Below are 14,935 nucleotides of genomic sequence, written 5' to 3'. Positions count from 1 at the left end.
ATACATAAGAATCTATATAAAAGAATGCTTTTTTATATTGTAGAGCCTGTTGATTTTTAGTGAATTCAGAGAAGTTTCCTGGGAATAATATCATTATTTTATCTGTAAAGTTAAATCGCACACTGGAAAACATTCAGACATTAACACAGTGACAGTTCTTGAAAATAACAAATATTCCCCAGGTCAATGGAAATTGATATAATGACCCATTTTATGTTTGCTATTTCAGATCACAGAGACCCTGATTTTATAATCACCTGTAAAATGGGTGTGACAGGTAGAACACATCAAAGTGCATCCCCATACTAGGTTTCAATTGCTAGTATTGAAGTTATACTTGCTAAAATCAAAATTTCTTTCTCCTGTCAAATTTGTATAATTAATTTGTCCTGCTTTGAATTATTTTAATAAAATTGATATGTTAAAAGAAGAACTTAAATAGTTCAAAAAGATAATGACGGTAAATTTGAACATCTAATTGAATAGATCAACTGTCTGATGTTACTTTTACACGGGTAGCATAGGTTTATCATTATAGTATATTATAGTTCAATAGATAAATTAAGATAGAACTCTAAGTCTTATCTAGAAGTAAATATTTGACTCAGCCAAAATCTGTAGTATAATACAGTTTTTAATTCAAATCTACGATCTATAAAGCCCACTATCTTTGTCAGTATTCAGGGCGTAAATAAAGAAAACTTGACTAAAATTTCTTAACATGCTAACAAAAAACATAAATTCTGAAACAAAAACAAGCCTGCAAAGTACATGTATAGTTTTTCTACAAAAATATTTATTTTAGCAAATGTAAAATGACACAAAAATTACCATACCTGAGGCTAAAGTTGTACGATCTAACTGAAATCAAATATTAACATTAAAAGTTGTACCAGGAGCAGCAAGCTCAACTTTTCTCAGTAATGAATTATACAGTGACCTTGACCTTTGACAGGAAATGGGTATTTTTTCTCAGTGCTGAATTATATAGTGACCTTGAAATCTGACAGAAAATGGGTATGTATTCTTAGCGCTGAATTATACAGTGACATTGACCTTTGACAGAAAATGGGTATGTAGACTTAGTGCTAAATTATACAGTGACATTGACCTTTGACAGATAATGGGTATATATTCTCAGTGCTGAATTATACATTCACCTTGACCTTTGACAGTACATTGGTATGACGAGTAGGAGATATTAACATACAAAGTTTGATGTTTCAAAATCCATGCAGATTGATTCATTGACCAATTTTACGTTTTGTCATGTCAGGTCTACCAGATGTTGACATTTTTACCACCAAAAGATGGTTGTGACTGGTAGCATTTATCAAGGTGCACACCAATATAAGATTTCAATGTGATGGCATTGTAATTATTGAAGTTTACGACCATAAAGGAAAATATAACAAAAAAAGAAAATATATAACCATATAATGGTTAACCAACACAACAGCTGCTTTTAATGGGTTATATTTTCTTTGCCTTTTTAATGTAAAGTGGAGCTAAAATAAAAACAATAAAACTGGGTGCTTTTTTCAGAACTGGGACAAAATCTAAATACTGACATTTCTGACACTGAAATTTTTTTTTAAAAAATTGTATATATTTTACAACTAAAATATTGAAACTCGTATCAATTTGATATATAAACTATATGGCACAAACTTAATATCACAAATTTCAATATAAAATTTAAAAAGAAAATGGTTTAAAACAATTCATGTTGGTGTAAAATGAGTTTTGTGAATTATCTTTCCATTCAAACTATTGATATTTAAAACTGCTTCATTCTTAATATGTTGAATTTTATTGATATTCTTTTATTTTATTCTAAAATTTAGAATTTCCGTAAAATTTCTTTTCTGGTACTGTATGTTTAATTTGTCTAGAGTGTACAGATTAGAATCTGATTGACTTTATATTCTATAACGATGATTTTTTTAAACAAAAGTTTTTTAATAATTCTTTGTAATATATTGAATACATACAAAAACAGTTTCAAAATGGTTCCTGCTGCAGTTTCCAGGAGGACAGTACAAAACTAAAACTTAGGGAACTTAATTACCCTGCCAAGGACATTAACTTTAAAAATTATAAAACTTATACTGAGATAGTAAAAGATAAAAAGAGGATGTCATGTCAAAAGAAGAGAAAAGAAATTCTTATACATCTACTGCTTTAAAAGTGGAAATTTTATGTAAAATCAAGTAGCAAAACCTGACCTAATTATCATTCAATAATCAATTAAAATTGTAATACTAAAAAATTATTGTATGTTATCAATTAGGGAACGCATTTTAAGGGGCATTTACTTTCTTACTTAATATCACTAAGTAAACTGTAATGCACCATTACACTGTAACTCCTTCCCCCTATCACTAGGGAACATAAGGGATTTTGAATAATAAATCCATGACAGGGACAGTCAGATGAATAAACTTCACCTCCCCAACACTCTTAAACAAAACCCTACTTCATGACTACTAACAGCAAGTTGATTGTATCCCTCTTCCTAAATTATTTAACCCTACTTAAATGCCCCCAAACAGTAAGTTAGATATATCTCTCTAAAATAAAACCACTGCATTGGTTTGCCAGCGCAGGGAGTTGGAAATCGTCAATATATGAGCCGCGTCATGACAAAACAAACATAATGGGTTTGCTACAAGCATGGATCCAGACCAGCCTGTGCATCCGTGCAGTCTGATCAGGATCCATGCTGTTCACTATCAGTTCCTCTACATGTAATAGGGTTTGTAAGCGAACAGCATGGATCCTGATCAGACTGCGCGGATGCGCAGGCTGATCTGGATCCATGCTGGTCGCAAACCCACTATGTTGGTTTTGTCATGACCCGGCTCAATTATTAAAGCTCATGGTGGCAGGGGTTGCAACTTTAACTAGTAATCACCATACATGCAATATAACAGCCTGGTTTGGTGGCAATTGAATATATCCATGCAAACAGTGCAGATCATTAGCAAATAGCATTGATGGTCTACACTGTTCACTATTCAGTCAGTTATTACATTAAAAAAAATTTACCTAAAAAGACAAATGGTTTTGTCTAGATTGAAAGATTGACAAGTTCATCTAAGAAATTCAAGGTGGATAGGGTTAAAAGAACTAATTACTATCGTGGAGAATATCTATTTTAACAGTTTTCAACAATGATTTGACACTATTTAATACATGTATAAAATTTAATGAACTTTTGCACAGCTTTTTAACATTAAAATATTTTCCTCTATAGCTATTTGAACCTACAGTGGTGTTTAGTATTAGATGGTGAAGACCACAGCATCCTTTACCACTAAGCTAAACTAAGAAAAATCACACAACAACTGAACTATTACCCTTAAATACATAATAAAAATAAGATTTAATTATACACAAATAAATATTATCACATATGCTTTTGCTAACTTATAATAAAAAAAACAATATCATTTAATTTCTGGATGGAGGAGCATTATTTCATTCATTAAACCTTGCTGTAGAGATATGAATAATAGATGCTTAGACTAGCACATGCATAATGTTTATACTAGCAAAATGAAAAATAGCACATGAATATGCTAAAATAGGCAAAATGAAAATCATAAAAATAGAATGAGTACCATGAATATGCTTAAACTAAGGCATACAATTATGTACAAAATTAACAAATGAGTATCATAAAAACTAGCAAGATCTCAGTATGCTAAAAAAGACTATTATGAATATGCTAAAACTAGCACAAAGAATATGCTTAAAAACCCAGCATTATTAATATGATGAAATTAGCAAAATGAAATTGCTAAACACTAGCCAAAATAATATAAAGCTGAACTTATGAATATGCAAAAAATCTGGCTCTTAGATGTTCTGAGAACCAAGAGCATGAAACTTAAGTTCAAACTAGCAATTGAATTTGCAAAAAGCTTGCACAACGAGTATTCTTAAAATATATATATAAATCTATACTAAAACCAGCTAAAAATAGTATAGAAAAGAAGCAACAATTAAAGCAAGATCTTATAAATCCTTAAAAAAAATGTTATACTTCTGTAATATATGCATTAAACTTACTAAATATGGCATTCATTATGGTATGAAAAATAAATGCAATGACTACTTTAGACATAACATTAATGATATCATACATTTGTGATGAAGAACTGGCTTTACAATTAAAACATAACTTCATCACATTTAAACATACTGGCAAAATAGAGGGACTAAAATGTAAAGTTTTGTAAATTTAAGATTTTGCATGAAAATAAATCTTTGCTAAGTATCTTAAGTATTACATTTTTATATAAATTTAAAATAGCTAAAAGAGAAAATTCGCAAATACTTAACTTTGAGAATTAATCTGTAATGATGATTTCACAAAAAAGTTTACCTCACAAAAATATCCAATTTACAGTATAGGTATATGTACTCACAGATGGAAATCTATAACAAGAAAAGCCCTGAGGGCCCGGCATCACTCATCAGAAAAAGTGACACTAGTTCGTACAGAAATTTTTTTGAAACATTTTTGTTTGAATTATCTCACTCACAATATCAGTAAATTCCTTTTTTTCTGATGGTCAGTAACTAAACAAGAAACATGCAATGCCATGAAACCAGGGTTTTCAGTTATCACCATTTGTAGATAAAAATGTTGTAGTTGAAAATACAAATACAACCAACAAATTGTAACACTATGTGCAATGTAAATCATGAATAATGTAGGAGGAATTGCACACAGAAGAAGAATTCACTATATATTCTGTATAAAGAAAAAAAAAAAGGGCCATAATTTTAAAGGTAAAAAATTATCAATCACAAAACCCCGACAATATGGGCCAGGGCACTTGATGACAAGGCTTCTGTGAAAGTTTGAACAAAAATCCGTTGAAATTGTGGAGAGGTTGCGTACAGAAAGAAATTGTTCACTATAATATTCTGTATTAGGGAAAAAAAACAGCCATAATTTAGTCAAATTATTATCTAATCACAAAACCCCGACAATATGCCGCCAGCTGCACTTGGTAAGCAAAGCTTTCTGTGCAAGTTTGGTCAAAATCCGTTAAGAAATGTACGAGTTGCGCACAGATGAAATTTTCACTTATATTCTGTATAAGGAAATAAAAACAAAGGGCCATAATAAGGGTCAAATATTAACAATCACAAAACGCTGACAATATGCCCCAGGGCACTTGATGACAAAGCTTCGTGAAAGTTTGGTAAAGAATCCGTTAAGAATGTACGATGTTGCGGCAAGAAGAAATTGTTCACAAATATATATTCTATAAAAGAAAAAATCAAAGGGCCATAATTAGGTCAAACATTAATCGCCAATCACAAAACCCCAACAATATGGGCAGGAATTGATGACAAAGGTTCTGTGAAAGTTTGGTCAAAAATCTGTTGAGAAATGTAGGAGGATTTGCGCACAGAAGAAATTGTTTACGCCCCGCCCGTCCGCCCATCCGCCCGCCGACATACCTCAATCTAATAACCAGTTTTTTCCTTCGGAAAAACCTGGTTAACAATACAATATTCTAAGTTTAAAGATAAATAAATCCTCAAGATAGCCTTGTTCCAAACTCTCAGATTAACTTGTCCCTAGATTGAGTCAAATGTATGGTAGCCTTATTTTTACAAAGGTATCCTTATTTTTACTATCTTTGAACCCTATGATCCCTCTAGAAATTTTGGTAATGATCCATGCACTGGGTCATGTAAAGAAGTCCTATAAAGTTTGAATATATTGAATTTGCTTGTGAATTGATTCTGTTCATTAGAGCAAGTTTAATAGTCTCGGAACCAGCTTATGAAGAAGACTTCATAACAAGATTTGTAATATCTATCATCCCATGAAATTTGGCTTGCCTCAATATAGAAATATGTTGTCTCAGGATCAGGTTTGTAACCCTGGAATCACTAGTACAATCCTTAAACGATACAAAATTTCACTTAACACAATTGATCCGAGACATTGAGTCAAAAAGTCATTTGTTGCTCAAAACTGGTTCAGAAATCATGTTAAATTAGTAATCAGTCGAAATATGACCAAAAATGTGTTAAAATCCGGACAAACAATCGATTAACTCAGGTTATTATTTTCATAGAAAACAATAGCAATGAAGGATCAAGCTTATACTAAACGTTCAACATAAACCTTCAGTTTAAGTGAACCAACAAAGTTACAAGCCTGTATAGACTTAATACCCCTAACTCTATAATACGATAAAAAGGTTATCTAAAGGCAAGTTTTAGCATGGTGAAATCTTGTGGGTGTAACATACTAAACAATGATTAAAAGACTGACTTACTATTTCTAGCCTATGACTGAACATTCTTGAAAGTATTAAACCACCATTCTCATGATTTTATATCAAAATATGCTTTGAATTTTCTAAAGTATGAAATCATTTAACAATAAGAATTTGAAAAAAAAATGAATTTTTAATTTTTTGATTTTAAGTCACATTGACATTGTAAAAAGTCATATGAGGACTTTCAATCTTCACTTCAGATGCCATTTATGCATTGTTTTAGGCACAAGTAGGAATCTTAGTAGAGCTACTATCCTTCTGTAAGCTAGCAGGAGGGTTTCCTCACACGAGTGAATCCAACGTCCCTTACAGGATTCAAACTAACAGGACCAAGGGGTGAGTGATTTTAAGTTGGCAACCTTCACCACTCAACCCCAAATGGTTATATTACTTTTATTGACAATAAAAAGAGAAAGAAAGAAAAACAAAAACAAAAAATTAAGTTCAGATCAAGAAATGATATTCATGTGTAAACCTTTCAGCTGAATAACACTGAATTAGACAAGGGCTGTAACATGATAGGTAACGCAAAAAATATGACAGTGTTAAAACTTAAAAGAATTGTATTTGTGTAAAAACTATAGTGCAAACATGTTTATCGATTTCACAATGAGATTTAAATAATAAAAAAGTTTAGGTTTTTAATCAGCTGTTTAAATCACTAGTTAGTCCAATTTATCTAGCACTAACAGATACATGCCCTGACATTCTAGCACTGTGAATGAGATATCAGTTACAGAGAAACTCTCATTAACATTAAATTTAAAGTAATATTTCTAAGTTATAACTTAACTAAATTTTAATCTTCAAAATGTTATAACTGAATTTGGTCTTTAGTATGTTATAGCATCATTTGTTCTTAAAAAATGTTATTACTATGTTTGGTTGTAAGATTAATATATTAATTTGGTCTTAAAAATGTTATAACTTCATTTGGTCTTACAAATGTTATTACTACAAAAGGTCATAAAAAAGTTAAATTTATTTATTTGGTCTTATAACTGATATAATTATATAAAACTAATATTTGGTCTTACAAAAGTTATAACTAAAAATTAAATAACTTTAAAACTCCATTTTGTCTTAAACGAAATGTTTAATTATTTTGGTCTTAATGTTAAAACTACATTTGGACTTAAAAATGTTCAAACATCATTCAGTACAGTAAATGTTATAACTACATTTGGTCTTAAAAATGTTCAAACATCATTCAGTACAGTAAATGTTATAACTACATTTGGTCTTAAACAACTTATTACTTCATTTGATCATAAAAGTAAAACACTTTATCAGAAATCTCTATGTTACAAGTTATTCCTATGTGTTAATAAAGTGAAAGAAGGTCATGGCTTGAAGTATCTAGCACTAATAAAAATATAACTATTACAACTATGGCATAACAAACAAAACAATAATTTTCGTTGTAATAACCAGCACTATATGATTTCACAGAATCATAGGATTGAGTTCTATTAACCAAAAAAGCCATCCTAAAAAAGCTTTTTCAGAAGCAAATTCTGATAATGAAAGATACTCTAGTAAATGTTAAGAAATTTCGTATTCCATCAGTGAAATATAAGTCATATCAGTCTCACCATAATCATTTAAAAATACAAAATAAATTAAAATTTGTTGGTTCATTGTATTTTATGACAATGATGTGTGAACAAAACAGATGATCTTAAATAGGAATAAATAATTTGTATTTAGTTATCACTCCATGTAAACTAAAACATTTCTCAGAAATGTACAATAAAGATATTATTCATACACAAACACATTGTTTCTTCAATAAGTATGAAGCAATTTATAAAAAAAAGAAAACCACAAGAACTGTTGTTGGAAATAGACAAATGCCCAAATGCTCACACCCCCTCTCCACCGAAAGCTATTCCAAGTAGATGAACCTTGGCTTGCATTAAAGCTTACTATATAAAGAGTGTTTCATTAACATAGAAGCATAAATAAACATTTTGTCATGTTATCAGTTTGCCCTATAATTATATAAAAAAAAATCTGTAAATGAATGACAAAAATTTAACTTGACACACAACCATCAATGTAGTACATGTATTTTGACATTGTATAACCATCATCTTTTAAAATGTTGAACTGGCCTTTGAATGTGACAAGTTTCCCTAATGTGGCACAAAAGTATTACTAATTATTTCAAAATCTATTCATGGATGACAGAATTGATGACTGGATATAACCGGTTGACAATGTACAGAAACTAATAAACCTTAACAGTCCTAGCGTGACCTTGATCTTTGAGCTACAAACTCATCACAAATTGTTTTATTTTAAGAACCATATCTTTAAACCAAGTTAATAAAAAATTTGTTGCTGAATGACAAAAAGACATGGACTGGACATGATTATCAATGCACTGTCATATCATGACTTTTGACATTCAAGTAAGAACTTGACCTTTGAGCTGCATGGCTTAATTTTGCTCATTTCATAATTATCATCTTAGTAAGCAGCATATTTATTCATTAATATTTCATTTATATATATATATCCATGAATGACAAAACTATGCACAAAAAAAACCAATCTATTCACAATTGTCAAGTTTGTCATACAAGTGTGACCTTGACCTTTGAACTAAATACTTGACCCCTGTATTTGCGACACTTCATCATCATGTCTTACACATTTATGCCAAATTATTTTAAAATCCATTGAGGAATGGCGGAATTGTTGACCAGACACAAACATTAATGCACTTTAATGAAAAAATTCATATCATGACTTCTGATCTATAAGTGTGACCTTGACCTTTAAGGAAGGGGCTAAATTCATGCGCTCTGCATGTTATTATGTCTAACACATTTATGCATAATAATTCTTAAAACCATCCAAAATTAAACAACAAAATTGTTGATCAGATACTAGTATCAGTGAATATTTATCAAAAATTTTCTTTGAAATAAGAGTGTGACCTTGACCTTTAAGCTTCAGACCTAGATGTTGCACATGGTACATTTAAACAAAATTACTCTAAAATTGATTCATAAATGACAAATTTATTGAGCGGACAAAGTTCGGACATAGGGACTTCAGGATGGACACTTGAAAAAAACTATATAAACTGCCCTTTCTGGTGGGGTGGAGAGGGGGCATAAAAATTGTCTTATGCTGATAAAGGACTGATATACAAAAAAATACTCCTTTTCTTATACTTCAATGACAACAAAACTAACAGAGAAATTTAAGATTCATCAAAAATAAAAGGGGAAAGTCACAAGTGTACAACATATATTAGCTAGGGTATTACAGTTTCATTACGACTCATTACACATGAACTGGTACATGTAAAAGCACCTAAAGTCACCTGTAACATTTAATGGGCAAATGTATCTAATAACATGAATGAGCCGCGTCACGACAAAACCAATATAATGGGTTTGCGACCAGCAAGGATCCAGACCAGCCTGTGCATCCACGCAGTCTGATCAGGATCCATGCTGTTCGCTTACCAACCCTATAACAAGTAGAGCAACTGATAGCCAACAGCATGGATCCCGATCAGACTGCCCTGATGCGCAGGCTGGTCTGGATCCATGCTGGTCGCAAACCCATTATGTTGGTTTTGTCGAGACGCGGCTCAAATGTGGTTTCATTTGTCTTAGACTTCATCAAAATATTAATGCCAAAAATAATCATTTTCTCCAGAGCAACAAAAATTGAATATAACTCAATTGATTATAATTATGTATCATTTTTACTGGCCAACTACTTTCACTGCCCAGTGAAAACATCACTTCAATCCATCAACTTAACAAGTAACAACTTATGTCAAATAATTAAATATAATTTCTGATCTGGTAAATTGTAATAGAATTGTAATAAGCAGTTAGGTTATAAAATTTACTTACTTGATATATAATAAAATAAACCTCAACTTTCATTAATGCATGCATTCTAAAATTGCTTTTAATTCAAGGGGACACATTGTGAGAGAAGCTTTTAAGTCACAAAGTGTGCCACATGCATGAAGTTTACACTACAAAATTTGCTTTTACTTTTAATCAAAATGTAGATGTAGCATCCCTTAAATCTAATAAATATCACTAATGTAAATTTTAAGATATATGTAATCCTGTATGACGCATTGTGCAGCAAGTCACAAACAAGCTCTATGTAAGCCCTCAGCCTTCAGCACAGTGTTCCTCTGACCAATTTATATTTGTAACTGTTAATGTACCGTTTGTTTATATGTCTAGAACAACAATTACATCATGTACATGGTACATACATAAGATACATGTACGTAAAGTTCAGAACTAAGTGACTGACTGACCTAAAATTTACTGTCACACATTGTTTTTCAATCTCTTTCTTCTAGATATAAAACAGTTCTATCTTTAAGTTCAGTTTCCATGATTGTTTTGTTGAGATCAACAAATGTTGTACGCGGGGCATTACATAAAATCTGGTAATTCTCGTAATTAACAAGACTGGTATTTTCCGCAAAATGCATCACAGTTTCAAGTTTGTCATGGGGACTAAAATATCTCTGTATTCTCTTACCATCAGGTAGTTTAATAGCCAACAACAGCCTTGCTTCTCCTTCTTTGGGCTCCTCTGGAATTTCATGCAAAAAGTCTAAAGGCTTAACAGCCCCAGATCCACTGTCTATATAATTTTCATTTGTATTCAAATTTTCCTGATCCCTGTCTTCATCAGAATTCTTTATCTCATTTGTTTCTTCTGCACCACTCATTTGTTTTTCAAAGTTTAGCACACTAGATTTATAAATCTCATCTGACAAATGCTGTGGAAAGTTTGTTAGCATGTCCACACTCGGAATTCCTTGACCCGTAAAATTTCCTAAGTTCTCGTTACTAGCACCTTGAATATCCTCAACGGAGAACATGTCACAGTTTTCATCCACTGGGTGAAACTGAGCTGACTCTTCCAACATTAACCTTTTAGTTTCTACTGTAACGTTTTCGACTTTTCTCGAAGCAGATTCTCCTGGTGAACTTTGACCTTTGCTTTCCTTGTCAGGTTTCTCTGGTGACCTCGGGGTCGCAACCCCTATTGCTGGTAGAGGTTTATATGGGGACAAGGACGAAGAGGGTCTTCCATAGGGATCACCTGCAAATTATAAAGGAATATTATTACATTATAAGAATATGAATTATTTCAAATAATTCTCATAGAAACTTTTTACATCAACAAACTTAACATCTTTTACTGTATCAAAATGCATTAAAGTGTATAAAGTTATTTTACTTTATTTAATTTATTTTATTTCACCTCCTTATAACATATAAAATTTCCCAACTTATAGAAATATTTATCCCACCTTTACTATTTAGCATGACAAGAAAAGCATGAAATGGAATGACCTGCCGTATGATACAACAGTATGATACAAATTACTTTAATCACGTATATCTTAAAGCCCACAAAATACAGAAATGTCTCTTAAACTAAATGACATCATTTCTGAGATTTATTATTATTGAATGTAATATTATCATGTCATAATTTAATGTAATTTGGTTATTCATTTACAGTGAGTATTATTAAATACATGTAAAATTATAGGATACTTATACTGAACCAAACCCTGTTTGAACATGTGACTTTAAAGGCATATTATGCCTTGTAAATAAATAGATTTTTACTTCACAATTAAGAAAGGGCAAATATTAATTTTATAATGTTTAAGTAATGGTTTAAGAGAATATTAGATGCTTGTTACCTGAAGAAAGTAGCAATAGATGTCCAATAATTTGTCACAAAGGTAGTAAAATGTCTTCCATACAAATTACTAATTCATTATTATATATTAACTGTACTTTAAAAGCAACAGATGTAAAAGGTGGTTCAGGTAATTGGTCAATGAGTAATTTTTTGGATACTATAAAAGTAGACCAAAATTGTAAAGCTTTTGAGAAGTAAAGATAAAAGCATTTGTGAGGCATAATGGGCATTTAAGCTTTTATTTTCACATTTATCATTTGAATCAGTTTCAAAGAATAAATTTCTTTGGTATACTATATTCCACAGTATTTGTCTATTTGAGAGGCTACAAGATGTGATATTTAAAGTATCATACCTGAGTTAAGTATGGATGAAGGATCACACTGTTGTGGTAACGAGGTCTCCTGTTCCTCATATCTTGGCTGATGTCTTACTCTCGCACTTTTCTTTCTACCAGTTTTTGGCCGTGAAGATTTTGGTCGTGGAGCTGGTGGTGGCCGAGTATCTGGCGAACCTGTATAACCACCATAGCCACCATGGCTAGGACTTGCATTGTAGTAAGGGCTTTCTCTAGCATAGGATGGGCTTTCACGATAATGTGGACTTTCTCTATACTGTGGGCTTTCCCTGTAAGGGCTATTTCTGTAATGGGGGCTCTCTGAAAATCTTTGCTGATAAGAATCCCCTTCATGTACATATGGATCCTCTGTCATATGTTGCCTGAAACCATGATGCAAATCTTGTTCCCCAATTTGAGCCTCATCTCTGTGTAGAGGACTTACATTAAGATACTCTCTTGATGACGGCCTCATTGCATGGGAGTCATGCTGGGGACTAGATTCAGTCCCATCAGGACTATTTCTGTACCCCTGTGGACTTTTTCTATAGCCTTTAGGACTCTGTCTATATCCATGTGGGCTCTGTCTATACATTTGCGGACTTTTTCGATGTTTTCTTGGACTCTTTCCAGTGCCATTTTGTGGTGAGCTTGGACTTAATATGAGTCTATCAACATGAGCCTGTTCTTCCGGGCTATACCTTTCCATCTGATTGACTGTGTGAGTTTTTTGGTTGGCAAAGTATTGCTCGTCTTGGTACAGGATCTCCGGAGAGCTACAAGGGGAGTTAAGTATCTGTTTCTCATTATCAGAGGAAACTTGTCTAGAAAATTCATCATGGGAGTATCTGTAAAGCAGAATAATTATTGATAATAGTTTATATCAGGTTTTCAAACAAACAATTCAAATATAAGATTTTGATAAAATATGTTACTGAATATTCTCAATTAAAATATTACAGTTGACTCTCTTTATCTTACAGTTGCCAGGACCTTAAAAAAATCAGCCTTATACAATTGTCTTTTATCTTCATTAAATTGTGCATGATGTATTTGGTCAGAGCTCTGTAAAGGTCCATCTAAAAAGCCTTCCTGGATAACTAATCAGTGAATACTGATTTCTAAGTAAGTGACCAATCTCACATGATCTCTAACTCAGCGGTGGGAGACAAATGACCATTACACTCAATGTTGAAGATCAATAGTCACACAGAAATTTCACCTGCCCAAGGAGCCTGAACTTACGTCCTGAGTGAATGGTCTTACTCTAAACAGTTCAAATCCGAACAAAGAAGCAGACACATCTATATAATAAATTTGTTCTGCAGGCATCAAAATATACCAAAAGAGCTTATCAGAAAATATTATTTACAGTAAATATTTTTCACATCTGTAAGAATTTCTCAAGGTATATTTACATATAATTGGGCAATTCAATTCAAACATGTATGTGATAATTATACGGGGAAGTCAAAGTCCAGCTTGCCCGGCTATAGACTACACCTGTATATTTAAAAGAAAATTCAAATAAAAAACAATTAAAAAATATATAGAGTTCTATACCTATCAATGAAATTGTCAGTGTCAGTTCTAGATAGGCGCCGCCATTTACAATGTAACTCAATAATAAAAGGCGGTGTATTCCGATAACGTAACATATCTCAACTTTTCAGATTAATAATAATTGTCAAGTGTTCCGAGTGAAAACGGAAGTGGGTACATATAATACCGAATGACACCTTTAAAACGGAAAAATGAAAGGATTTTTTACCAACTTCCCCATTCATAGGCTTTGCCTAATTTCATATTAAATATAATGATGTCACACTTGTATACATATTACTAGAATAATTAAAGAACCTGTATGACTGATCTGGCGAAAAGCCAACTCTAGAAATTGGTCTTCCTGAGGATTCTTCATCTGGATCTGGCCTCTGATGACCTTCACCTCCTCTTCGTGACTCAGGCCGAGGTGGAATTTCCATTCGCCGGCGTCCACGTCCAGTTTTGGGTCTTTCCGGTCTCTGTGGTTGGTTGACTGTATACATATCTAGGATCAAAATCAAAAATCAATTATAAAAAGTTGTGATCTAGTTTGATTCTACAAAATTCTAGATAATAGAGCTGTCTGAATCAGTTTTTAAAGTTGTCAGTTAGTCTTATACAATAAGTTGTAGTCATTGCTTTCAGAAAATTTCTAATACGTAGATTCTATTTGAAAGAGCCTGTTAAAAGTGTTATAAGCATCATAAGCATCATGTATCAAGCTGAGCATGTTCAAGTTCAGCAGTTGTTGTGACATAATTTAACGAAATGAGATATCTATTAACGTGAAAAGGTAAGCAACCTTCAGATGGAGTGAAATCTACGTTTCCATACGACGATACATCGCCTGTGTACTGCACACTAGATGGTCCCGTAGCGTTGTATCTTCCATGGCGACTAACGGGTCGACAAGAGTCGGCCATTTTGTAAACAAAAGAAGCGAATAAATAATTAAATATCAGTGATACAAATAAATTATATAATTGTACATACATAATTTCTTTTTAAGACA

At 32.1% G+C, this 14,935-nt stretch overlaps 1 protein-coding gene across 1 annotated transcript; it reads right to left on the bottom strand.

The window, feature by feature from the left end:
- Positions 1-7,436: 7,436 nt before the first annotated feature.
- On the bottom strand, positions 7,437-14,918 carry LOC132718095 (uncharacterized). The gene is made up of 4 exons (XM_060701725.1): positions 14,726-14,918; positions 14,239-14,428; positions 12,397-13,226; positions 7,437-11,426 (listed from the first exon to the last, which is right to left on the bottom strand). The coding sequence occupies exons 1-4, from the start codon at positions 14,916-14,918 to the stop codon at positions 10,654-10,656; spliced, it is 1,986 nt and encodes a 661-aa protein (XP_060557708.1). The 3' UTR covers positions 7,437-10,653.
- Positions 14,919-14,935: the final 17 nt, after the last annotated feature.

This window comes from Ruditapes philippinarum, unplaced genomic scaffold (assembly GCF_026571515.1).
Source record: "Ruditapes philippinarum isolate M1 unplaced genomic scaffold, ASM2657151v2 ctg3042_1_1_1_1, whole genome shotgun sequence".
Taxonomy (NCBI): Eukaryota; Metazoa; Mollusca; class Bivalvia; order Venerida; family Veneridae; genus Ruditapes; species Ruditapes philippinarum.
This window is presented reverse-complemented; position numbering and strand designations above follow the sequence as displayed.

Coding starts and splice junctions, on each gene's coding strand:
- LOC132718095 (XM_060701725.1), bottom strand. CDS start 14,918: ATGTATGTACAATTATATAATTTATTTGTATCACTGATATTTAATTAT. Junction 13,227..14,238: donor TCGCCAGATCAGTCATACAG/GTTCTTTAATTA, acceptor TCTGCTTTACAG/ATACTCCCATGATGAATTTT. Junction 11,427..12,396: donor TTCATCCATACTTAACTCAG/GTATGATACTTT, acceptor TATAATTTGCAG/GTGATCCCTATGGAAGACCC.